A 26025-nucleotide genomic window follows, 5' to 3' on the forward strand; every position below is an offset into this window, starting at 1 on the left:
ACGAAAAGTGGTGCTAACATCTACCGCTCCACAGCAACATCTTAGGCTGAGGTACTGGTCACAGTATGTGGCGTGCTCTATGTGTAGTTCGCGCACCGCACCTGTTGACATGGCCGCCCCCATTTTCGCACGTTAATTATCGCGCAAAGACCGTAGACACACTCGTGCCCATGTTTTCAGTCAAAACTTCGTTTTGTCTTTCTTTGGTCTACTCCTTCCTCATTCCAGTCTCTGCAGTGTTGCCTCAGAGTTCGAGCCAGTTCCACTCCGCCTCTGTGCCCTCGGTACATGACACTGAGAAAGAAACGAAGAACCACGATCGGGATTTAAAATGACAGAAGGGCACCAACACTTTCTTCCACCAAGCAGGAACCTGTTATCTTATCTCTAGCTATCTTATTACAGGAACACCCTCTTTTGGTGTCACCTTACAGGGTTACGTACGCATTTGCATGTAGGACCACTATCAACATACCGAGAAGCCACAATATATTTTGAAGTTTACAGTCGACCCGACAGCCCGGTGCACCCTCTCTCGAACGCTCTCTCGCCTTCGAGAAGAAATGGGGCAATTTGCACCTTGGAACGAATGCAAAGGTGCTGCCCTCTTCAGTTGGTGTAAAGGGGATCCGAATCCCCATTGGGAATATTTTCTCTTCGTATGAGGGATCTGATCAGGTTTGTTGTCGAATAGAGATTCTTTGTCGACTGTAACTGGGATTTGATCAGGTATGTTGTCGAATAGAGATTCTTTGTCGACTGTAACTGGGATTTGATCAGGTTTGCTGTCGAATAGATTAGATATTACGGTTCTTAAGCGAGAGCGTTAGACTTCATCTTTGTCCTGTCACGATTTTGTGACCGATCACTCATAGTACCAAAGGTGCCATGTCCAACCTTAAGAAATCCAGTTCCAGTATTAGGTGGACAAACGTAGTTATAGCAGTTCCATATTCATGCACCCTATTCGTACTATGCGGAACAAATAAAAAATAATCAGAAACATTTTGTTTATTCATAAGTAGATAATTGAGTAACGTTCATTTAAAAAGTAGTCTACTACATCAATTCCAGGAGCATTCCCTGTTAACAATGCCCAACACAAGCTTGCGTTCACCCAGGCTCTCTATTTCACATAGTTCTGACTTGGACGCAGGCGATCGTTGATTGCCTTAAGTAGTGGGTTGGTGGCACCACAGATACCTCGGAAGTCGTCCAGGTCAACGTTGAACACATGCATACCTCCATAGCCTTCTTCGATGAGGAACATTGTCTGAAAAAGACAACATGCATGTGCGAATTTACCACAGCTGATACTCTCAACTAAAACGAACATAGAGAAGTAAGCTGGGCAGACTGATACTTAGGAAGTGACCTTTTCCAGTTAAATGCCTTTCTCAGACTCGTCGGGCGGGTGGAAATCGGGCGCCATATTTAAATCTAATTGGGGGTGAAATCTGGTGATAATTGTGCCTTCGGGTGTTATCGGATGTTTTTATCTCTCCTCTTGTCTATTAAGTCATTTCGTATTATTAGTATTTTTTTTTCCTCTGGGTGATACCAAAGCGCTAATCCCCATAGGCATAGAGACTGCCGACACACATGGGTGATCCATTCTTACATGTGTTACACGTCACGAGTTTTGTTCGTCTTGAGTGGAAACGTCACTTGAGGATTTCATAGTGATCGGAATTCGGGGAGAAATCGGGTTTAACCCGAATTGGTCGGAGGTGGGGGGGGGGGGGGGAATAACCGTGCGGAATCTGGTCTCTGGCTAGACCTCTTACGTTGTCTCCGAGTATACCTACGCCAGAGGGGGGGGGGGGGAATATGTTTATTATATATAAAAAAATAAGAAGGAAAGGGCGCATTAACCATGGGACCTTACGAGAATATGGTGGACGCTATGCAGATGAGGAAACCGATTCACATATGTGTTGCTAACGCGAATACTTCACGTGCTTGCTTAAGAATCAAGCAAATGTCTCTAATTTGGCCTTCTTCAACGCGTGTGAAGGCTGCATGATCAGTTCACCAACAGCAGCTTGAAATATGCGGCCGAGGCGTCATGCGCGCTTAAGCCAATCAGAGGCTTATTTAGATTTGTGGGCGCCGTTGACTTGCGGACAAAGTCCGTCAAAGTCACACACGGACAAGGTTTGCCCGTGTGTGATTTCTATCACGGGCTCGCCTACTTTATAACAATTCTTTCATTGTTTTCTCCCTTGATGTTCCAAAAGCGTTCGTATAATATTATTACATGGATTTATCTTTCATTTGCGCGTGTCATGCCCTGGGCTACTTACTTTGTTGTTATGAGTTAACACATATCAGCCGTACTTCACGACTTGCTACTCTTATAGCTGATATAGTCGAGTCTTACCTTGTAGTCGATACTGTCAATGTCGTCGTAACCGATCCACATATTTTTTTGATACGCGTACGGACATTTTCCGTCGTTGTCGAACTCTCGGACCCACGAGGCTCGGAGCAGGAGGCATATCTATAATAAAGACATCAAGGTATCATTAATGCAGGAAGTGATCGTATTAACATAGTGTGAGTGTGTGTTCTTCCCATCCTACCGTCCATCCATCATTCCCTATATGTGTTAATAAACTCCCATTTGTGTTTTCCTGTAAGCTCTTTGTCGTCTCCTAAAGGGACTGTCGGCAGGGATAGGAACCGTTTTCAGATTATTGTTTTCGGTTAGGTTCAGTTTGAGGCATATTGCTTCGTTTCGGGTTCAGCCCCGCAAAATATCGGTCTCTGAACCAGTTTCATGGGGACCGGGGACCTGGTTTCCTGAGTCGGTTTAAACCGGTTCAGGAAACCAGGTCCCCGGTCCCCATATGAATTTTGAGCGATTGCCACGGGCTAAAAGCAAGCACATTCTTACGATTATCAAACAACACAAATGTACTTTTGTGGCTGTTGTTGCTGACACAGCAGTGGGACAGTGGTTCACCACCACACTGAATGTTACAGATCTGCGTTTCAGGTGCAACGTTGTGGTAGCATACTGAACTCTGTATGTTCACTCATCGTACACAACCTGGTACATCCTGCTCAGGGACTGGCCGTTATTTTCACAGCCCAAACTGAAAACTTTTGGGTTGCTGGACGACAAAAATCGCGCGCACGGAAGCCAACACTGCCAAAAGGACGACCTCAAAACTAACATAACTGAATGAACGCAATATCTGCGAGGGAGAAATATCTCCTGCACTTGGGTTGCAGTTTTGTTTTGTTCAGCTCGGTTTCAAATTTGTCTGGCAACGGAGCTCAATCCGCCGTGTAAATCGTGGTTTCGACCTCTTACAACGCACATTAGTTTTGTGAACCGTGAACCGTGACCCGTTTCACGAACCAGTAACCGTCTAAATTTATTTCGGTTCAGTTCCGGTGTGGTACAACGGGAGAAAAAAAATATTTTGGTTCCATGTGTTGCAAGATCGTTTCTTTCGACTAATGAACCCGTACGGCACAATAACGGCAGAGCTCCTTTAAGGCTAGTCAAGTCAATACAGGCTGCTGTAGCTTTGAATGAAAATTTTGGACAAGTGTGTCGCATGCAGTACAGGAAGTGAAAATTCCCCATTTAGGATGCATAGACAAAAACAGCGGCGCTAACCTCATAGTAACCCATAACTTCGCTGCTACGAACGAAAGGCCCCGCGTTTGGAGTGACTCCTGGGTTGATAATAGCATGGAGTCCATGCTGTGCTTCATCCAGAAGGGTGAACTGTCTTCCAAGGAACGGTATTCCCATCAGCAGCTTCTTCTTCGGGGCTCCACGAGCGGCAAGCTTCTCCATGCCATCTTTCTGTAAGAGTGGAAATAGAGGTGCCATTCCGATCAAAATTTTACCCCTTGAAGCATTGAGTATGAGTACCACGCTGCAAGATCCCGGTGTCGCGGTTAACCCTGGTGTAACATAAGGGATAAATCGTATTGAAACTGCAGACTTTCCTCAGTAAGACAACTGTTTCTTTAAAGGAACGTTTCCACGCTGAGACTGGGAGGTGACATGGGTTCGAATCCTGTCACCGGCTGTGCTGTCTGAGATTTTCCATGCGTTTTCTGAAGACTTTCCAGACGAATGTCGGCACAGTTCCCCTGAAGTCGGCCAAGGAGTCGGCCTAGGACGCATACTAGCCCCTCTGTCCCCCACTCCTTCCTGCTGTCCTTTCTCAATCTGTCCACGTCTGTACGCAGCTCATAACCACAGTTGCTTCGCGGTGCTAACACGGAATTTAAAAAAAGTAAAGGAACGCTTGAGTGCAAAAATTTCACCGCGCACCTTTACAGCAATGCAAAAGGAATGGGATGAAATGGGAATTGTCGCGCCTCTTGAGAAGGAAAGAAGAGGAAAAGTCCAGTTCCTTTTGCATTTATGTTAAAGTAACGACATATTTTATTCCGCGATGAGAACTTTTCGCGTCCTAGTGCACCTCCTACGTTTTCTTTTGATGTCCTTCACATGCACAAGTAACATAACAGCGACGTCCCCGAGGAATATTCTATGGCAGCGCTTCCCAAACATCTCGTTGTGTCAGACCAGCAAAACCACTGAGAATCCACTCGAGGACCTCCGTTAAGTACGATCCATGTTGGTACAAATAAGGGACGTGAAGAAGGAAAAGGAAAAACAAACAAACAGGGCACTGCCATGCATTAAATGAGATTTCTGCCTTCTTTAGCATCACAGCAGTGTCACACATGAAAAACTAGCACTCGCCAAGACAGTCTTCGGGCTGTCATCGTCGCGGACCCCCACGAACACTCGGCGATCCACACTCTAAAAACAGAGCTTCACCGCATAGCACGCTGTGCGCCAACCATTGCTACGAATGATAGGGTTATCGCTTTTTATTCGAGAAAAGGAAGGGGCGTACGCCTTTTTGTGGCAATTTGGATATATGGTAATGGCCACAAAAAGGCGTAGGCCTCCATCTCTCCTCGAATCAAAAGCGAGAACCCTATCATTCGTGGCAATGGTTGGTGCACAGCGTGCTATGCGATGAAGCTCTGTATTTAGAGCGTAGGGGAAGAAAAAGCAACATACAAAGAAAAGATCAAAGGAAAAAGATAAAAACTAAATAAAAGTGCTCACTGGGCGGAGGTACTGACGTGTCTTATGATGGGCACTCAGACGGCCCATGAATATCGGAAGTGACGTACCGCGCACATAACAGACGACACCGTCAGCCCTGTCGTCTGCTACGGTTAATATCTTGCGGCTGAGCTGTCGGAAGCAGAAAGCTATGTCGTTTTGTGAATCTTATTCTGGAGTATTGTGGGGAATGTCGCCCGTGTGAACACGCCGTAAGCGGAGAAGCACAGCGTACAGAAGAAATCACGTGGGGAGACTGTTCGTCGATTGGAAATCACGAGTACCTACCACATTCAACGTCTTGAATTCGCCGACATCGATAGATCTCGAGTATAGCGTACTATGCACATCTGTCACTCCATTCCAGCGGCCTCGAAGATCGAACGTGTGGACATTGAACCAGTCGACGTACCTGAAGCGGTAGGCAGAGCATAGTTTGTATTGTCACGTATATTTGAGTTTGTTTTTTGTGTAATAAGACAACTTCTGTAGAAGGTGAAGCTAGACACTCACTTCGACAACTCAGCAACGTCATAGCCCGGGTCGAGGTATTCTGGAATAATTGGGATCTCGATTGTGAGCAGCAAGTTTTTCTTCCTGAAGACCTCACTTATTTCCTGGGAAGAGAAATAAAAAACGGTTACATTTCGCATCCATGCAGCGTGGCATATGTTACCACTTGGCAACATCCGTAGAGCTTCGTTTCCATAAGAGGAAAGAGACTGACCTTTAGAAGCTGTACGTAATTCTCACGATCTGTCGGTGCGCCTCCCCTTTCCGAGACTGCCGGGTACATCCAGTACATATCAGCACCGTCAAAGTCGTATTCGTCCATCCATGAGGACAGGCTCCTAATGAACCGCTGTCGGGTTGCCTGGGAGCTCACCATGGGTGAGAAACTCTGGAGATTGTGTTGCCATCCACCGATAGATAGCACCGTTTTTAAGTGAGGGTACTTGGCCTTGATTGAAGTGAATTTCCTGAACAGGGCTGCAAATTCACGTTGTACATTGTAAGCTTCTAAACAGGATAAGTTGGGAAACAAGCTATTAAAGCCTGTAACTGAGACTGTGTACTGACGGTGAGAACGGTGTACTGCACATCTGCAACACTCTTGCGGAGCGAGGGGAAGAATGCGAAAAATTGGCAAGGTAATTCAAAGTGATAGAGGAACAGAATGTGGGATTACAAAAAAAAAAAAAAAAAAGAAAAGAAAAAGAATCCCCAGACTAGTGCAACGGAACTCTACAGGTAAAGCATAAAGTCGATATATGTATGAACTTCAAGATGAAGGAAGGATGTGTGTGTGTGTGTGTGTGTGTGCGTGTCTGCGTGCATTGCACCATGCACACGTTGTGCACAGCTCGCCAAAATACGGCTCGTATTGAGGAACTTGGCACCAGAACGCGTCACGCTCTGACGTCAGGGAGTGAGAGCTACGGCATTGGTAGTCGTAAGCACGTGACCTCTCCAGCGCGGCCTCACTGGCAGAAACAGAAAACGGCATTTGATGTCAGAGATGTCCCAATTATTTCTGGAGGGTGGGCGCGTCCCGAAGGGGGGGGGAGGGGGGTGGTGACGGCCGTACCTGGTACTTTTTTGGCGACGTTTTTGGCCTTCTCAACACAGTCATGTGAGGGTGGGGCGGTGTTGCAAGATTTTGGGGGCATTAGTGTCGTGGGAGGGAATCTCTGGCGCGGGGGTGGGGGGGAGGTGGTGACATTCACGGTGCGTGTCTATTTGGGACAAAGTAGGACGAAGTGCTACCATCTCTTAACGGTCGTAGAGTAAGGGACGGCTTTTCAATAGAGAGTTACGTGTGTGGGAGAGATTTACTAGACGGATTTCACATGGTACTATACAACAAGCACAACACACACATAACATACACAACACAAGATCAACGATACAGGGCGATGCAAATTGCGGATATTAACAAATGAGAGACAATGAATGATAAATGATCATGGATGGGAAAAAAATATGGATGGTGAAAAAAATATGTACAAAATATGAATTCGCTTATGACGGGACGCCGGCGATGGTGACGAGACCGCCGACAGCGCGAACAGAAGGGTGATGGCCCCAACAGCGCACAAAACCATCCTCCCCTAGCGCAAATAGTTCCCTCTGGAGGACGCTGACGACGCGAACCCGCAAAGATCTCACAAGCAGGAAGATCGGGACGTCGCGCCTACGCTGCGCCACAGCCTTACATCTAGCACCCCACAAGACCTGGGCCCCACAAGCCGTCACAAGCAAACTGTACCGCTGGCTGGCACATCTCCGGTCAAGGGGTATTGGGCACATAATGTTTGTATGCCGCCTGACTAGCTTCCAGAATATGCGGGCTATGCGGCATTCGAAGAGCACATGACAGTTGGTCTCTACACTGGCGCAGTATGGGCAGATATTCGTCGGAGTGATGTTCCACACGTGGAGGCGATCACGCGTCGGCTGTATGCTCCACGCAAAACTCCACAGTGTGTCGAACAAGGAAGGAGGGAGCCACGAGCACAACCCTGCTCCACGCGATGGTGTCCACTTGCCGACGACGGTGGGCCCAGATTGTGCTGCTGCACGCCTCGTCCCACAAAACTGCCTGCGACATATGAGCGGGGCTGGTGGAGTTCGGGTTCACAGGGGGAGTGATCCGAGCTAGCATGCGATGGTAAGCGTGAATGACAGCATGGAACCGCCGTGGTGATCGCGCTGCCGGGCGTGACGGTGCAAACGACTCCGGTGAAAGAGTGCGCACCAGAGGCCCCATCCAGTACATTAGAAGAACTTGCGTGGGCGATGGCTCTCCACAGATGATTCGCAGAACGGTCTTGAGTGCGATTCATGAGGCCCACGTCCGGAAGGGCTAGGCCCCTCGAAACACTGGAAGACTAAGGAAAATGCGGGCCACAGGCCTATTGCGCCTCTTCTGCCAAATGAAGGCTAAGATGACACTTTAACTGGACTTCACGGTTACCCATAATGGATTCCGTTTCTTCAAGTCTCCTCAGTGAAGCCAATCCAGACGTCGCAGGACTCCTCCTCCTCACGGTTAGCATAGGAACGCCTGAATTGCCTTCCTAAGCTAACTTCTCTTTTGACGACATCGCCGATTGCCCGTGGCTACATCGTTCATGAAATTAACACAACGAGAAAGCGAAATAAAATGAACGAAGCTTTCGGTGGTTCGTGTAGGAAACAGCATGAAAGAGTTAAACTTTGTGCGTAGATTACACGATACGATATGACAGTGTGTCTCTCTGCGTGAGAGATGGCGCAGTTTGATGTTGAGGGTGAGAGTCGTCTAAAGAGAGCCATTAGGAGGAGCCCAACTGGAAGGGCGTCATGCGACGTCACGACTAAACGTCTTCCCTCAACGTGCTCTCTTGTTGTCCCGTCCTTGACCCGTCGCCGACGCCGTCTGATGCAAAGCGTAGTTTACGATGCAAGGAGGGAAGACAACCGCGTATTTCGTCCTTGAATACTTTCAGTTTGGCAACAAATCCCCTCACAGCACAGGCGGCTGTGGGTAAACCAGCGATTCCGGTAGATTACATTGAGCGCGACAAAGCACTTGTCTACCAGCTGCGGACTGCATCAAAATGGCGTCCACCAGACGACTGATAAGCGGATTCTGGGCGGATTCTGCTTGGATTCCGGCTTTTTTGGGCGGCGCAACCGCGACTGTGACATCACAGCAGGCTCGATCTATACGAGGCGGCGAAATATCACCAGGATGGCAAAACTCTCTCTACACCCAACACACTAATACCCCCAAATAATGCAACCAATGAGGGGTTAATGGGGGAATGGTCCTCGTTTGAAGTTAGGGAAGCAAAAAGTAAGATTCGATATGAAGCGCGCATGAGGAATTGGAACGATAAGATGTGGGTCAGGGAAGGAATATCATATATGTATGTCTGATAACATACATACAAAAGGACTAGACGCCTGTCTGCGAAATATTTAACCTGGGATGAATAAAGCAACATGAAAAGTTTAAAGACTAGGGTAAGAGTATCGGAAACTAGACAACGGGCAAGTAAAATGCAAGCGAAACAGTCACTCGGAATGTACAGGAAACAAAAAGGAAACACTATCGGAGTTCATCCTCGACAAATCTGGTGACGGTGCGTTTCTGTTTGAGGCAAGGACAGGGACACTAAGAACAAAAAACCTATCTAGCTAAATATTCGGAAATCACAGACGAAACATGTGGTATGTGTGGGCAGGAAGAAGAAACCGCGGAACATCAAGTACTGAAATGTACGGGTATTCAGTAAGGGGATGTGGCCACATGGAAAGCACAGTGTTTTCGAAACGAGAGAGACGAAGTTAACTTTTTAGCAACACAAAACACAAGGGAATCTCTAAACGATTGGTGGACAAGGAATAATTTTACCAATATGAATAGGAGCGGAGGCCCTGGCACATGATTATCGAAACTGTAATACTGTAATTCTAGGCTAGGTGGCGCAAGCTACTGCCCGTTCCAAAGGGTAAAGCCCCAGGATCCATCCATCCATCCATCCATCGTAGACCTCGCTTCGAGAGTCCCTTCACCGGAAAGGCCATGTGCGTCTTACGTTCGGCCGTGGTCCCTTTCTTTGGAAGGACCAATGAGGCCGCTTCCCAGGGATTTGAGGAAAGATAAAGTGCGGAGCCACACAGGCAGTTGACCTACTTGCTTGGCGTACACCGAACACACGTGCACGTACCTCTGTTAGCTTCGTACTGTGGTACCTCGCTCCTGAGCTCAAAAGTGTCCGCATCGACACCGGCGAAGGCGAAGTTGACGTGAGAGCAAAGATCTCCAGGAAGGTCCTCCGGTTCGTAGTTCATTGGGTGAGGCCTCGTATTGGCCCATCCATAGTAGTAGCACACGACGGGCAGGTCGGACGTTATGTTCGCAGCTTGCGCATTAGCATTTCCTGGAAGAATGAGATATACGGTTAGGGAAAGCTTAGGAAGATGAGTACACAATCTTCTGTGGCTCATCTCATAGAGTCAACAATACAAGAATGAGATATATGGGCATAAATGAAAGTTTATAAACCACAGTTTTGTCTACGCTATACAGTGGTACTTCGGCTAAGTGACTTCGGCTAATATGGTGCTGAGGCTAATCGTTTTCGCTCAAACGCATATCGTATCTAAACTATAAATCTAAATCGTCAACTGTATCGCGGTTGACCAATTAGAAGGGGGAATGACTCAGGATGTAATCCTCCGGTCGTGTAGTGGCACAACGGTTCGCCGACCGCTTCAGGGAAAACGAATAACCAGTGTTGGACCCGTTACCGGAATATGGTATCACGATACCGATACTCGTTACTTGAGCAAAAAGTATCGAAATACCGGTATCGATACTTCTTTTTTAAAGTAACGGAGTACCGCTACCGTTACTAAGAAAGTAACTTGATACTTTTCCCGATACTTTTGTTGAAAATACGAAAAATATGCAACGTAGAAATCTCGCTTATAAGCTTTTAACAGTGCATATACGTCAACACACCGTTTGTATAATAGCCAATTAGGAGAAGACAGTTTTGCAGCGAAACGACAGCATATTTATTATGTAGTTCGGACACTTTGCTTGACTTTTATGGTTCTCAAGGCTTTGTTCTGTCATCCTAGCAGGTCGTGGTCCGTCCGGCAAGGACTTGACCTCTGTTCGTTCACCTCCATGGTTCGAAGATAAAAATGAACATGTGTTTGGTACAATTCCTGTTACGAAGTACGTAGGCGTGTCGATAGGCTTCTTGTCGAGCGCTAGGCGGACCAGTGATAAGAGTAAGAAATATGGTAGGTAAAGAAAGGGTGGGGTAATAAAAAAAAGTATCGGTAACTATACGGATATCGCTTTACCAAAAATTTGCAACGGAAATACTTTTCCGATACCGATTTAAAAAAGTGTCGCGCACTTCGATACTGAAAAAACGTATTGATTACGGTAACGGCGTTACCTACAATACTGAATGACTGACATTTACTACAAGTGGAGTTTGAGTGAATCGAGAAGTAAAAGTAGCCAAACTAGTAAAAGTCACTATGAGCTTTATGAGGACGTGGTGAAAAGTTCTCTTCCCGACGCTGTTTCAGATACGTGAACGCGATCTCGTCATCAGACACAAAGAGATAGACGAAGAGAAATTGCAGGCTTGTAACGCGAAGCGTTCATTTCTGCTCGGCGGGGCGGTATATGTTTATCAAGAAAAAAAGAAAGAAAGGTTAGCCAGGCAAAGAACCGGCCTGCTATTCAAAAGATATGAAAGGAAAAGGGGGCTATACACACGTGTCTATACTGGAAGCGCGTAATTTTCGAAAGGTTGGAACTTCGGGCTGTCATAAAGTTCCTGTTCATGCAGAAGAAAAATCCGAGGGAAACCTGTGAGTGCATGATGCGAACATTAAGTAACGAGTTCCCATCATACTCAACTCTGAAGAAGTCCGTGTGCGCACTTCCAGCGTGGGGATTTTGACACCGAAGACGTCGGAAGATCAAGGAGACCTGCAGCGGTGCAAACACCCGAAAGCGTTGATTGTATCCATGACCTCACTTTGGCAGATCGGCGAATCTCGGCTAAAACAATTGCAGAGACCATAGGTATGTCCAGAGAACGCATTGGTTTAGTAATTCATTAATAGTGGGTATGCGGGAGCCGTCAGCCCAAGTGGATGCCGAAATGTTTGAGTGCCGGTGAGAAACAACGCCAAATCGATGCCTCTAAGTTGATCTGGCAGCATTTTGAACGTTCTAGTGACACTTTCCTTGAGCGACATGTTAGAGTGGATGAAACATGGTTGCATCACTATCACCCTGAGGCGAAACAACAGTCCATGTAATGGCGACACTCGGATTCCCCAAGACAGAAGGAATTCAAGACTCAATGATGAGCTGTGAAGGTCATGGATACAGCTTTCTGGGACAGGTAAGGTGTTTGGTGACTGACTATCTCCACGAGGGTTGAAACAGTTAATGCTGCATATACTACTGTAGCTTGCTGTGCTGTTTAAAAGACACAAGGGTTGTCAGCCTTAGCTGTACTTCGCTAATCTCGGGCTATATTTTTCTGGATACTTCGCACTACATTTGAAACTTCCGTTCACGTAAGTCGGGGTAGTTTTCATCGTGCACCGCATAACAACGAAGTACGCACAGGCCTGTTCCCCTTGACGATCAGCCTTCTCTCCCTCGGTACGGTGTCCTTCGGAACTGTTTTGTTTGTGTGCTGGTGTTTTAGCGCCACTTAGGAACTCATTCATGCAATATACAGGGTGTCTCAGAAAACGTGTCATTGAATTATAATAAAAAAACTACGCCACCTAAAATCACGCGGTCAACAGCATTTGTTCTTATTAGGTTTTTGCCACCTCCTAATGTGAATGTCATGTACTCCAAGTTTAATTATGTAAATATTTGCGAACTGAACTCGCAATTTGTCAAGTAAACGTCACTTTTTTACCCCACCAATATGAAGAGTGTGCCGAGTTCACTCAAATTCATGATAATTCACAGTGATATTCAGGAGCTATCCCATCGGAAAAAATAGCCGAATATCATGCTTTTCGCAGCATCGAACCATAGCGCGCGATGACTTTTTGAGCGCAATCGCTCTCACTGCAACGAAAGGAGGTTCCGAAGCCAGCTCACAGAGTGATAGTAGAAAAAGTACCAGTTCCTAAAATTGGGAGAGGGAAAGCATTATCCCACCGAAACTCGGACGTGATAAGCCGTTCCTGTTTTATCTCTTTCTGCGATGTCGGGGAGAGCTGGGTTTCCAACCTCCTTTCGTCGGACTGACAAAGATTGCGCTGAAAAATTCATCGTGCGCTATTCTGTGCGACCTCCGTAGAGCATGATGTTCGGCTATTTTTTCCGATGGGATAGCTCCTGAATATCCCTGTCAATTCTCATTAATTTGACTAAATTAGACACGCTCTTCACATTGGTGGGGTAAAAAAGTGACCTTTGCTAGGCAAATTTCCGACTTAAGCTCGCAAAAATTTACTTAATTAAACTTACGTTACACGACAGTCACATGAGGAGGTGGCAAAAGCGCAGTAAGAACAAGTGCCATTGACCGCATGGCTCTAGATGGTGTAGTTTTTTTATTATAATTCAATGACACGTTTTCTGGGACACCCTGTATGATGCCTGCGCACCACTGGCACAGAATTGGCTACATACAAGAGAAGTCGGCTACTTACTCATGGCGCGTTGGTGCCTTTTCAGGATAGTGACCTCTCAACCCCGAAAGAGACCTTGAAAGCAAAACGGCGCGGGAAGCTACGGAAAGGCGTTCTCCTTTTGCAGAACAATGCACCCACTCATTAAGCAGGCTAGGCAATGCAGATTCTGAAGGGCATGCGAATCGAATGCACTGAATATCCGCCGTACTCGCCGGGTCTTGCCCCATTGGAATATTTTTTGTTTCCAAAGTTGAGACAAAGTTTGAAAGGAAAGAGAGTGTCGGAGGAGTCGGAGGCGATAGGAACAGCCGCCGAACCATGTTTCGGAGAGCAGACGTCGGATATCATTTCTGAACGATTAAAGAAGCTCCAGCAACGATATGTCAAGTGAGAACTTGGAGGTGAACATGTCGAATTGTAGTAAAAGTTTATGACTCTAGGCCGAGTTCGTCCTTGTCGGACCGATATCTTTTCAGCACCCCCTGTAGGGCGTTTACAGAACCGTTACAGTGAACGTCTTCCGGCGTACTAAAACGCGCTATGTAGCGCCTATACAGTGATATAGGTTTCAAGGAGCCCATTCTCACCTTGCTTCAGGACCCCAAAAAGCAAAACCAATTGACCAGTACTGGACCGGTATTGATTGCCTATATTCAATGAATATTGGCCCAATATTTAGTCTTGCTTGCGAACCTTGGCCTATCGACACTCTCAAAACAGAACCTTACGCCAAACCACGTTTCTGGTAACCCATCACTAAGAATATGACTGTAAGGAGTAGAAGGTCGCCGACAAGCTGGTGCGTAACTGCGAAGAGTACGGTACCCGAAACGAGGAAGAACACAACGCAGAGGAAATTATTCTCAACCCCTTTTGAGAATGTTTTCTGTGTTGCGTTCTTCCTTGTCTCGGGTATCGCTCCTTGTGCATTAAGAATGACGCCTTCTTAGCCCTGAGAAGTGATAGAGTTAAGCGTGTGGTGAACTCGTGGCCTGAAAGCACTCCTGAACATTTTCGACACCGTAGGACTTCGACCCTCACTGCGAGGCGACTAATTATTATATTTCACCACACTACCGCCAACAATGGGATAGACTGCACCCCTAGAGTACTCCCCTGCGATGAAACTTGCGTGTTTTTAGAATCTATACACTGTTAAAACAGAACTTCACCACATATACACGCTCCTGGGGAGGGGGGGGGGGAATTTCGAGCGGTCTGCCTGCCTAGATTGGCGGCACGTTGCTCGAGGAAAGGATGAAAGGGGGTGGGGAAAGGGGGTAGGCGAAGAGGACGGCTCACCACGTCTGTTTCTACAGTTCCCTGCTCTACAACAGACCGTGAGGGTCCACTGCCTTCAGAAAGTTCAGCAGGGCACGTTCAGAAAGCCCGCTCCTAGCCCACCATCATTCCGAATGATATGATTCTGTGTCTTTGGTGGTGGTTGTGGTGGTGGTGTTGGTGAAAGGGCTCGCCGTTGTCGGCCTCACAGAGTTGGGCAACGTCACCACTTGTTCAGTCACCACAGGTCGTCACCACAGGCGGGAGGCGCCTGTCTGGGACGAGCATAATGTGTCTCACATAGGCGCCTCCTCCCATTCTCAACAAACCAATGCACAGAATGATATCGTTCGGAATGATGGTTGACTAGTCGTGAGGTTCTGTTGTAACTGTGTAGCACGGCAAGGGGGCGCTGACCTCCTTGTTTGTTATCAAGTGCACCCTAAAAACAGAACTTCACCGCATAGCACACTGTGCGCCAACCATCGCCACGAATGATAGGGTTATCGCTTGTGATTGGAAGACAGAGGGAGGCGTACGCCTTTTCGTGGCAATTTTCATATATCCAAATTGCCACAAAGAGGCGTATGCCCCCTTGCTTCGAATCACGAGCGATAACCCTATCCTTCGTGGAAACGGTTGGTGTACGGTGTGCTATGCGGTGAAGTTCTGTTTTTAGAATGTGTCTTCCAGACACTAATTCCTGCGCTGTGGTCACGACGGCACACAAAATCTTGCATTGGAGGAAGGCACTGAAATGCTCGGGCCTTATTATTACTCTTTGACAAATATAAAAGGGAGATGTGCCATTGTGCACCTAAAAGCATAACTGAAACGCATAACATGCACATGGCCTAGCAGCACTCAGAAGAAACTCTTATCCCTAAGTACGCAAGGCGTCAGAGAAATCTTCGTCATCAGCATATCAGGAGGCAGAGCGATGTCATCCTCAGTGCTAGCTGCCCTTGAGCTTGCTATGCCGAGATGTTCTATTTTTAGCGAGTACTCCGGGCACACACGAGCTGCTTGCTATAGGGCGCGGGCACACTCGGAATAGTCCCAACTACCAGAATCCTTTAAATCGCGTGAATTAGAACACCATTATTGTCGAAGACTTCGCCATCTAACACTCTGTGTGAATGTCCAATCGCCCGATTGCGAGGTCGCTGTTGACATAGGAAAGACGCAATGCGATATGGCTATAACTTCTAATGAACCCGGCAACTTCAGTGCCTTGGAACGCATGCATGTACTTGGACCTGGACGCTTGAAGCAGCACCAATAACCCGCGTCTCACATACCGCACCATTAATGATCATGAACACGTAAAATATTTCTAATGAATGTGGACAGCTTGAGGAGTGTTTATAAAAAAACTGTTATGGATTTCTGGAACCAGAGAGTTTTAGTAGTGCGCGCTCAATCACTTTGCGTACTCAAGAAGAGAACGGGTGCACACTCCACACAGCATGCGTACAACACGTACGCAGCGTGAACATGCAACTTCCTGCCGTACACTATACAACTAAAACTCCCTAATGCTACACAGTCTCTTTCAAGCGTGACATCATATAACTAAGTAGCACGCTTCTCTGGATCTTCGGAACAAAGAACGTCAGTTATAAATAACAACAACAATAAGTGATGGAGAAGTGGTAATGACACGGGGTATTACAAATGACAGAACTTTCCTTACCTGCAAAATTTGCAAGGGCAACCGCGGCGCAAGCCAGTTGTAAAAACAAATTCATCAGGATGATGTTTTCCTCTGTCTCCTAGCACAGGCCTCTATGTCTGAGCTCTGATAGCCGACGATGAATTATATAGCCACTGTGAATACAGGACGAACAATTGTCGTCCTACCAACTTGCCTCTTTTACAAAAAAGAAAAAAAAGAAAGGGGGGAATCTGCGCCTCGCCTCCTCCTTTTTGCTGCAGGAGGAAGGGGGCGGAACCTTACGTCATTTCTCGACAGGATGCGATAGAATAGCAACATGCGTCGGTAAACTTGCTCAATGATGGCAATACCTTGCTGTGTTGCGCAAGCGGGTTCGTCGAAAGTGGCAAAACGTCACCAGGCAGTGAACCGACCTCGTGCGACTTACGAAAAGACATCGCACGTGTCAGTATTGTGGAGAGGGGGAGAAGGTTTCAAATTTGCGACGTAAACAGAGCAAGAGTAAAAGACGGCAATGTGTCTCTTGTAGCACGCAAGTGTCTCACTCAGCGGCGGTCCGTCTTGCGAAATGCGATGATATCGTGTCAAGGTCCGGAATGGCCTTGTGATAGCAAAGGAAAATACATTCTCCGACCCCTTCCAACTTGGAGGAAAAAGTGGGTCCTTTTACGTTTTGGAAGTCTCTGCTCAAATTTGTTGTGATAGTTTACTAGGAAGACATCTACGAGTAATTCTTCATCTATAAACGGAGTCTCCAAGCAACAAACAAAGATTGGGCCAAGCTCGGCAATAGTTAGGCTGGCCTGCCTAGCCTTGGTTAGTACATCATCGGCCAACAAGCTTGTTTCTTGATACGGATCTGCGCACCCTGGCCAATGACTTGCCAAGCACTGCCCAGCCAACATTGTGTTAAGCTTGTGCCAAGATAGACCAAACCATTCCTGCGGCGTCGCTCATATTCATAGTCAACTGTCTCGCGGCGTAAGGTAAAGATTTATCATTCTTTGTTTGCTCCTCGTATTTCCCACAACGGACAGTGAGCACGACGTTTTAAAGCACATAAACTTCCCACAAAGGACAATGTGCAAGGCGTTTCAAAGTGCAAAAAAAAAGGGAAAAAAATAAGGAGAATCATAAAAGCTCGCAAGATGCCCGAGACCACTAGGACCAAACAGTTCACAAAGAATTCCTTCCTGAAGAAGAATAGATACTATACACAGATTGTCTCCCGATCTTCCACAAATTCGAGAGCCGTGTTTGCCTGTTAGTCAAAATTAAGGGTGAGGTGTCTAAGTCTAATTCGATTAGTGCATTGCAAAAAAATATTCCGTGAAAATAACGTGAAAATGCATGGCAGCTGTATTAATTGTGAGCAACGTGAAAAAGACGGGAAAGTGTTTTCGAGATATACGACACAAACTCGTGAAATTCACATGTCGCTGTATTCCTACATTACGTGTTCACCCCATCTAAAACATGAGACCCTGTTCTTATTGTTTAATGGTTCACCGTTATTATGATGTGATACTGTATTATAGAAACACGCACCGGCCTCTAAAAATTACTGTCTATCATTTTATGGAATCGTGTTCGGCCTGTATCATTATCAGACACCCATACAACATGTTCTGTGTTTATAAAGCAATATATTCACGGAAGTGTACAGTGCAGTAACTGTCTCCAGAACGGCAGCTTGCAACGGCTCCTGAAATCGGAACAAAACATGAAATTAGGAACATTGAGTGTAAGGCATAGGAAGAAACAAGACATATTTATGTGCTCAATACACAGTTTGAATCTGTGAAAAAAAAAAAAAACTTGAAAAAGCACAATGCACGTACGCAGACAAGGTACGTGAAAGTATGTCTGTTGTGCCTACCCTCTAGTATTCAGCTTATCCAATCGTACACATGTGGAAGATGCAAGGAACAATATCGTGACTCACAAATAGGGACTCAGGAGCACAATGGTAAATGTTTAAGAGTAGGAAATTTGGGTAATGTGGACCAAATAGAAATAGAGAGAGAGAGATTATGCGTTTAATGGCACAAAGGCAACAAAGGCCATAGAGCGCCAAAACTATGGTGAGTGTGTGGGAGATGACTATGGGAGAGACGATGGCATGCCACTTAATCTTGTTTGCCGTTGAGGGTGTTTTGTTCCTCTTTCAGGGCTGATGTGTCCATAATAGCTGTGAAATAAAAAGGAGGGCATTCTTCAACAATCCTATTTTTTCATGCTGTACCATGTCAGGTGCTGGTCTGCCTTCCCAGCTTCATTGGCAGGTTGTCCATCTGTTCATAGATTAGATAAGGCTGCTAATTTTCTTCTGCCACTGGAACTGGCACAATGAATTTCCAAACCTAGCTGTCCACAAGTGAATGTATGATAAACCAGTTGCCCAATAACGCCACGTTGCCTCGAGCAGCAGGCTTTTCAGTATCTCTGAAACCAAAGAATAGAAAGACAGAAAAAAGACATTCGAACACAACAACAACAACAACAAAAAAAAAACATTTGAAACACATGGCCGTGAAACTTATTGTCACCCCACGGTAACTATGAACAATACAAGCATGAATACAGCGGAGTAGTTGTCGACTACATGATAACGATTTATGATACGATAAGTGTAATACATGAGAACGCATACCATTGTATGAATCCTAACATATGAAACGTTGATGGCAGGTACTGCACATCGTAGTTGAAATACAATCCGAGCTGAAGCCCCAATGCTTTCTCCACGCTCTTTGCGGTTAACATTTTGTCGTTGTCGAAGGGAAGAACAATGCCTGAGAAGTGTAGATGTGATGACCCTATGAGAGAGAGAGATGTACTATAAATCTATTGCAGTGGCTGCAAATGCTTTGAGAGCCCATGTTGCAGCTGCAGCACAGACTTTTGTTTCGTGACAGCATAGTTTCTTTCAGTTGCACAAAACAGAAATATGTTTTACATAAATTAGAAGAAATAACCACTGCAAGGTGCCAATAGCAGGCAATGAAGGCTTCCAGGAAATGGAAGTACTCATACCAATAGCAGAGGCGCGGTGCTGGGGGTGCGCTCTCCACAGCTGTTGGTACAGCTTTGTGCTAAAGGAAGATTGTATATCTCACTCAGTACTGCAAACAATTGAACAGTCATATGATAGTCATCAGACAGAAGAAAATATGCAACATTAAACTGAAACTAAGTATATCATAAAATCATAAACATGAAAAAACATGGTGCACTCGTCACTTCTTACAAAATTTTGGTCTGCGCTTTGGTATATATCACTGATAGACAGGAAATAGAGACAATGGAGACAATCGCCTGTGATTGCGTAGTTGCTGCCTTTAGAAATGCTTGTCTGAATTAAAGTTCATACACCCTGCTCTGACACAACCTTCAGATGTCAGTCATACTACATCGATGTTTGATATATTCTTTTTCATGTGTGTCACCAAGAAATGTGTCAACGATCTTATCACAGAACTCTCAGAATGAAGACGGCGCATGGGAACTTAGAGTGTGGAACGAGGTGCAGACCTCATAGTCTTCATTAAGATATGAGCAGACCGATCTTCAACACAAAGATATGTTGTCCTGGGCAGCCATTTTCATCATGGGTGCCCTATAAGGGCTGCAGCAACTTTCTTTTTGCGGCTTCCATTCCAGTCTCCTTGAGTACATGACGCAGATACGTTATGTATAGATGAATGTATTTGGAAGTGCCTTTGATAGTCATAAAGGTATACTTGAGGTAGTTTGCATTTACAGCAGAGTACATACTCGTTTGCTGCTTGCTCTTTGTTTGTATATGCCCAGACCCTGTTTGGTAATAAAATAGAGAAAGAGATGAGTCCACAAAAGTATTGTATACAAGAAAATGCCTGAAAAGGGACAGGTGTTGTCTGCGTCAGAGTAAAAGCTGTGTAGCAGCAAAAATATTGTGCTGCTACACTATCACTTCATCATGCAAACACCGCTAAGCTAACGAAGCTTGTCACACATTATCGCGTACCCTTCGCCAGATTTTCGTTAAACTCAGAGACGCGCAATCGTTATTCTTCCCATTCAAAGCAGGCTCTTCTTGCTGGTGTGCCATCACTGCGGTGCCGTAACATGATACCCGTTCATATCAGGCGATGTCGTCGAATGCTTTTGGTGCTAACAACGAAGATCCTCTAGCGTATACGGGACACGGGAAAATACGTCTCGCCAACGCTTTTACCAACATTTCTGGTACTGTTTTATCCATATGTTTGTTTCATGCATTCTGTATAGAGCATTGATATTTGCCTCATAAATAGTGCAAACACTTAAACATTATATGAACGACGCGCGTACACAATTACCACATTCGATGAACGTCGGTTAAACGAAATCAAGGGTACCCTCGACTTGGAATTGCGACTCAATTCTATTTCGACAGCACTGTCAAGCATTTCTAAAATAAATCTTGCGTCCCGAATTAATCTTATTAATAAAAAGGTGTAAGGGCCCTCAATCTCGGCTGAGCGTTCAATCTCATTAGCCGGCGTTGGTGAACCCCGGCCTATTTCAAATGTCCACGCGGGTGTGTGTGTATGTGTGTGGGGGGGGGTATATGTTTATTCACACGAAGGTCCACGCGGGTAAACGCACACCCATCCACTAGTTCCAGAAAGTTACACATTGCTCATTTTAGTGGTTTGAGAGAGAAGTTTCAAGAACATGCATGGCTACGACATGGACAGTGTAACAAGTGAGAACACAGCGGAAGGCGCCAGCGTTCCGCTGAAGAAGGCGCCATTCACTACGTATTTGGTAACACACAACGGCGGCGCATGTTTCCATTTATTCCCTTTATTAGTTCAGCTAAAAGCTCACAGCATAAAGGGCATAATAAGAGTTCACATACCTTCAAAATCTTCTTGCGAAAGCCCACGATGACAGGCACAGCTTTGACTGTAAGGCCGCGTACCCACATGCGGAGAATCTGCGCGGAAACGCGAACGCGGCGCGGTAAACTCTTGCCGCTGTGCGGGAAAAGCCACCTCCGCTTGCCGCTTTTTGGCGATCGCGCAGTGCACGATTTTTAGCGGAATCCGTACATGCTCAGCCAATCAGGAAGTAACCGGAAGTTGCGTGCGTTCTTGTTTTTTTTTCAGCCTCCCGCACGGAGAGCATTGACGGCGTCGTTGACTGGAAGGTATGTTGCACCTTCCAGTATGTTGCACCTTGTTGAAGGTATGTAAGGTGATGCTCACGTTTTTCAGCCGGCGAATTTATGACGACGGAAATAAAATTTCATTGCTGCCGACATTATAGAGCGTTGCGTTAAAATGACTTTTTGGGTCGACACCGGAATAAAATTTGGGAGTGCAGGTAAGTAAAGTGTAAGATATTGACTGTCATAGTGCAGGAAGTTGAAAGCTAAACATTGTTCACAAGAAAAGAATGCGCTATCGCAACAGCGAGTGAACCCAAAGCCTGCGTTTCTTGCGTCTGCGTTGCTGATTTCACAAAAGCTCAGATGTGAGAACGGAAACGTTCACTACAGTCAGTAGATCGACTTCGCTGTCGTCCGCCATCTTGTCAAGCTTTCGCTGTGAAGAGTCGCGGGCGGAGGCAGTATATAGCTGGGGTAGCATCCATTCGCGTTCGCTTGCGGCAGGCGGTTACGCACATCTCTACCGCATGTGGGTATGCGGCATAACGGTTTTGACAGTCAGGGCACACTTGCGTTCCTCACACGAAATCACGAATTCCGGTTGCTGAGAAGGCCACGCAGACCCAGTGCGCATGCCTAGACTCCTCCTCCCCCGCGATATAACGGGAAAGGCGTGTGATTTGAAACAACGGGTTCGCGCCCGTTATTCTCCTGCGATATGCCCGTATTTTTCACTAGTTTTACAGTGTGTACAAGCAACACTGAAATGATGAATTGCTTGTCGTATTAACTCCCCAAGAAGATACTGCTTCTGTTTCTTACTGCTTTTGATTTGAGACATTCACTTGGTCCTTCGCAAGTCACACATATGCAGTGCTACACCATTCCGCGTTGCCCTCTACCCCAGGCGAGATTGGTCTAAGCCTAGGCACTTGCTTGGCCATCGAGCTTGTTTCTTGGTACGGATCTGTACCCTGGCCGATGGCTTTCCAAAACTCGCTCTGCCTATCACTATGCAACATTGCGCCAACGTTGGACGGCCGAAAGAGTCGTTGGCAGGGATTTCCCTACAGGGGGGTGTACACCCTCCCTGCATTGTTAGAACCCCCCCCCCCCTGAAATTTCTCAGGTGACACCACCCAACTCGGCCACCAACACATTCTAGTAGTGAGTCCGGCGCAGCGCATTACATCCTGTACTATCAAACTTTGGCTGTAGGACCACAGTGATGCAGATGATCCTACCATGCATTTGTCCCAATTCATCTCAAAATCACTGTTCCATTCATATAGTACGCGCATACGAGAAAAAATGCGTTCGGGCATGCAAACTCAATGTGGATCACAAGGAATCATTTGCGCCCAACTCAATCAAGCGAGGTATTCTGCTTTTTTCGTCTGAGGTCTTCACCGTTGGTTGCTAGGTATTCATTGAGTTTCGTGAGCCAAGGTGAAAGTCTTTTTTCTTTGTCGGTCGTGCGATTATGCATCTTTGTCGGTCGTGCGATTGTTGAAATGCCGCTCATAATGAATCTGTATTCTACTGTACTGTGTTGTAACGTATTAACATGTACAAATAAAACGGGAAAGCTCAGCAGATATGTCACCATTTTGCCACGATTCTTTCCGTGTCTAAGAAAAATTTCGTAAGTGGAGCCTTCACCAAGCATACCCCCCCCCCCCCCTTGAAAGCTCGGCACCCCCTCAGCAGTGAATTTCTGGGGAAATCACTGGTCGTTGGCCAACTGTCATCCGACCTTTTGCAAACCGTCGGCCATCGGCCATTCCTTGTCTGGGTCCCTTGAGCGAGTGTCTATATCCGCGCGCAACCTCAGAACGGCAAGAAATGTAGTACATCAACCTAACCAGAGTTAATTCGCCGGAGAAAGTAGAGAACTAGAAAGGCTCCTATACCTATAGTTCCTCCTATACGAATCCTCCCATAGTCTCCGTGTCGGCGCTCGTGTTGCAACGTAATAGTGATGCAGACAGCTATTGTAGCCAATGGGAACAAGCCTAGGGTGGGGCTAAAACATGCCTTTCTTAGGTTGAACGTTGCTATCGGTTTATGTGGCCCCTATACCTATAACGTAGACGCAGCCGGAAAACCAAGGATAACCTCAACAACAACAACATCAATAAATGATGGAAAAGTGACGATGACTAGGATGTCATCAGATAGCACAGTTGGTGCAGGCATTCTAACCGGCGTCACCTCCCAGTCTGGGTACGCTAAGAGCTCAGTCGGTGACGGGTTGGCTTGTGGAGCTCAAGGTCGCGTGTTCGATCCCGGCCGAGGACTGTAGCAATGTATAAACGGTACAGCCACTAGATCGTCATCATCATCATCATCATCATCATGTGGAAAAGGTAAGCATTGACACGAGCACGTTGTGTCGGAGATTTCTGACGCATGTCAAAAGAACCTCAGATGGACGAAATCAGGGTTACGGAATGGGGTCAATCATTCCATTCCCGTTCCATTCCGAGGAATGGACATTTGTGATAATTCCATTCCTTTCAATTCCTCGGAATCAAAAGGCATGGTCGTCAGTTCCCACTCCTGGAATTGCTTGGCTACGCTATTCCATTCCTCTAATTCCATCAATAAAATAAAAAGGACCGGTAACCGTGCAGGCTAGCGCAGCAGTGCTAGAGGAGACTGACATTACCCAGCACGGAAAAAGCATAACGACAAGGTTATTTCATGGCAGAGGAGGGCAGAAACCACCGGGTTGAAACCAAAACTACCATTTGGGCACTCAGACCATTCCATCCCAACTCCATTCCTGCCAAAAATGCCGAATTCCATTCCGTCCCTACAACAGTTTCCGCCATTCCATTCCAGGCTTTGAAAAACCTGGAATAATTCCGGAATTATTCCAACTCCGAAGTGGCACCTCCCCAACCCTGGTCGAAATTCCCAGCAGTCCTACCCCGCGGCGCGTGCAGCATGTCACAAAAATAGGCTGACACACCATGCGTGTAATTCTACTCCAATACCTAAGTAGACGGAGCTAACCCTTATGAAAAATAAAAGCTAGGTTCTATAGAAATTATATAGAAAACTGTGGACAAGGTAGTCGTAAAATCCATTTAAGGAATTCTATACAGACTCTATCTAATCCTAATCAATTTCTGATGAATATCTGGAGACCAGTTTCTATAGAAGCTGTATACAGGACAATAGATAACACGTCGTAAGCAATATGAAGTCTCCTATCAGTTAGATAGAGCTTAGAGGTTCGATAACTCGTTGCTACGCATGTTTTGCACCTAGTTGTTGCAGTAGCTCGATAACCTTCTTTTGTACTTGAAAAGCACGAATGTTCTATTTATTTCACCACCTACATCAGAAAGTGCTTTCCCACTCCAAATCAACTGTAACTGAATAAATAAACACAAATGGGAGAAAAATACTTGCACGCACAAACTTGTGACGTGTTTGCAGAGAAACAGATAGTACAACACGAAACGAAATGGGGGGGGGGTGATGTAGGGGGAAGGTGCGGTCAGCCTGCTCTGAAGTGGCGGCTCGGTGCACCCAGGGGAGGGAGAAGGGGGAGGGTGAAAGAGGGAGGGGAGAGATGATGGTGGCACAGGAGAGGGAGCGGCGTGCTAACCCTCTTGCTCTGGGATTTGGGTAGTCCAAGAGGACTACCCACCACAGAAAACATGCGAGCATCCCTCAGAAGTCTTCATTGGGAAGCTCCCTGTACCACGGTAACCGCCAGGATTATTTAGAGTCACTGTACCCGGGGGAAGAGTATCGCATTCGCTTTCCCCGTGCCGCCGCCTTGCTCATTCGCCGAGGCGCGTCACGTGGTGCGTTTTCCTCCTCTTTGCTTCCAACCTCCCGCCGGGTCTACTGGGAATGCAATAGCTGGGACGCATGTGCGCGTACATTCGTGTGCCGCGCTTGGTTTTTTGTACGTGCAATGTATCTCAGAGAGCTGAGGAACTACGAATAACCATGTCTGGATGTTATGCTGCAACGGGACAGAGTTAGGCATTTTTCTGCATTCCGACGGGCAAAAGTGACGAGACGCGTAGATCGGCACAGAACCTGCCGGAAGAACTTCGCGCCTACGAATAACATACGTTTGAGCGAGGTAAATTTCGTGGCGTGTTTATTTTTCATTGCAGAACCTTTGCACACAGTATTGAACAACAGTTCAACTGTGCGAAGAACAGCCGGGCGTATCGAAGTAGTGCTTGTTGGATCTTCCCATTGCGTTCCCTGTCCTGCGGTGCTAACAAACCGTCACTGTCAGGACCACTTCACACGCGACGACTTCGAGGACAAGGAGATTCGAAAGAAGTTGAAGTGGACGGCAGTCCGAAGCAGTTTGCATACCGGACACCTACGAGGCTGAGGAAGGCTCCTATCCCCCGTTCTTAACACGCAGAGTTCTCCGAGGAGTCACCAAAAGACTTGCACACTGAAGTTGATGACAACATAGTGTAAGATCAAGGGGCAGTGGAGGATAGTAATGCGTCGAGATACATGTAGATATGCACTATGAAAATTATTGAAACTTATGAAAACCATTCCTAAATGTTGATCAAGGGGCAGTGGAGGATGGTAATGCGTCGAAATATATGTAGTGCACTATGA

The 26025-nt window shown here is 46.4% G+C and overlaps 1 protein-coding gene across 1 annotated transcript; it reads right to left on the bottom strand.

Annotated features, from left to right (window-relative positions):
• Positions 1 to 995: 995 nt before the first annotated feature.
• Positions 996 to 16692, bottom strand: LOC135387336 (endochitinase-like). Its single transcript, XM_064616575.1, has 8 exons — positions 16287 to 16692; positions 9835 to 10047; positions 5844 to 6106; positions 5630 to 5733; positions 5405 to 5528; positions 3635 to 3826; positions 2384 to 2503; positions 996 to 1273 (listed from the first exon to the last, which is right to left on the bottom strand). Exons 1-8 carry the CDS (start codon positions 16339 to 16341, stop codon positions 1127 to 1129), a joined length of 1218 nt encoding a protein of 405 aa, XP_064472645.1. The 5' UTR covers positions 16342 to 16692; the 3' UTR covers positions 996 to 1126.
• Positions 16693 to 26025: the final 9333 nt, after the last annotated feature.

The sequence above is a fragment of the Ornithodoros turicata genome, chromosome 3 (genome assembly GCF_037126465.1).
Source record: "Ornithodoros turicata isolate Travis chromosome 3, ASM3712646v1, whole genome shotgun sequence".
In the NCBI taxonomy this organism is placed as follows: Eukaryota; Metazoa; Arthropoda; class Arachnida; order Ixodida; family Argasidae; genus Ornithodoros; species Ornithodoros turicata.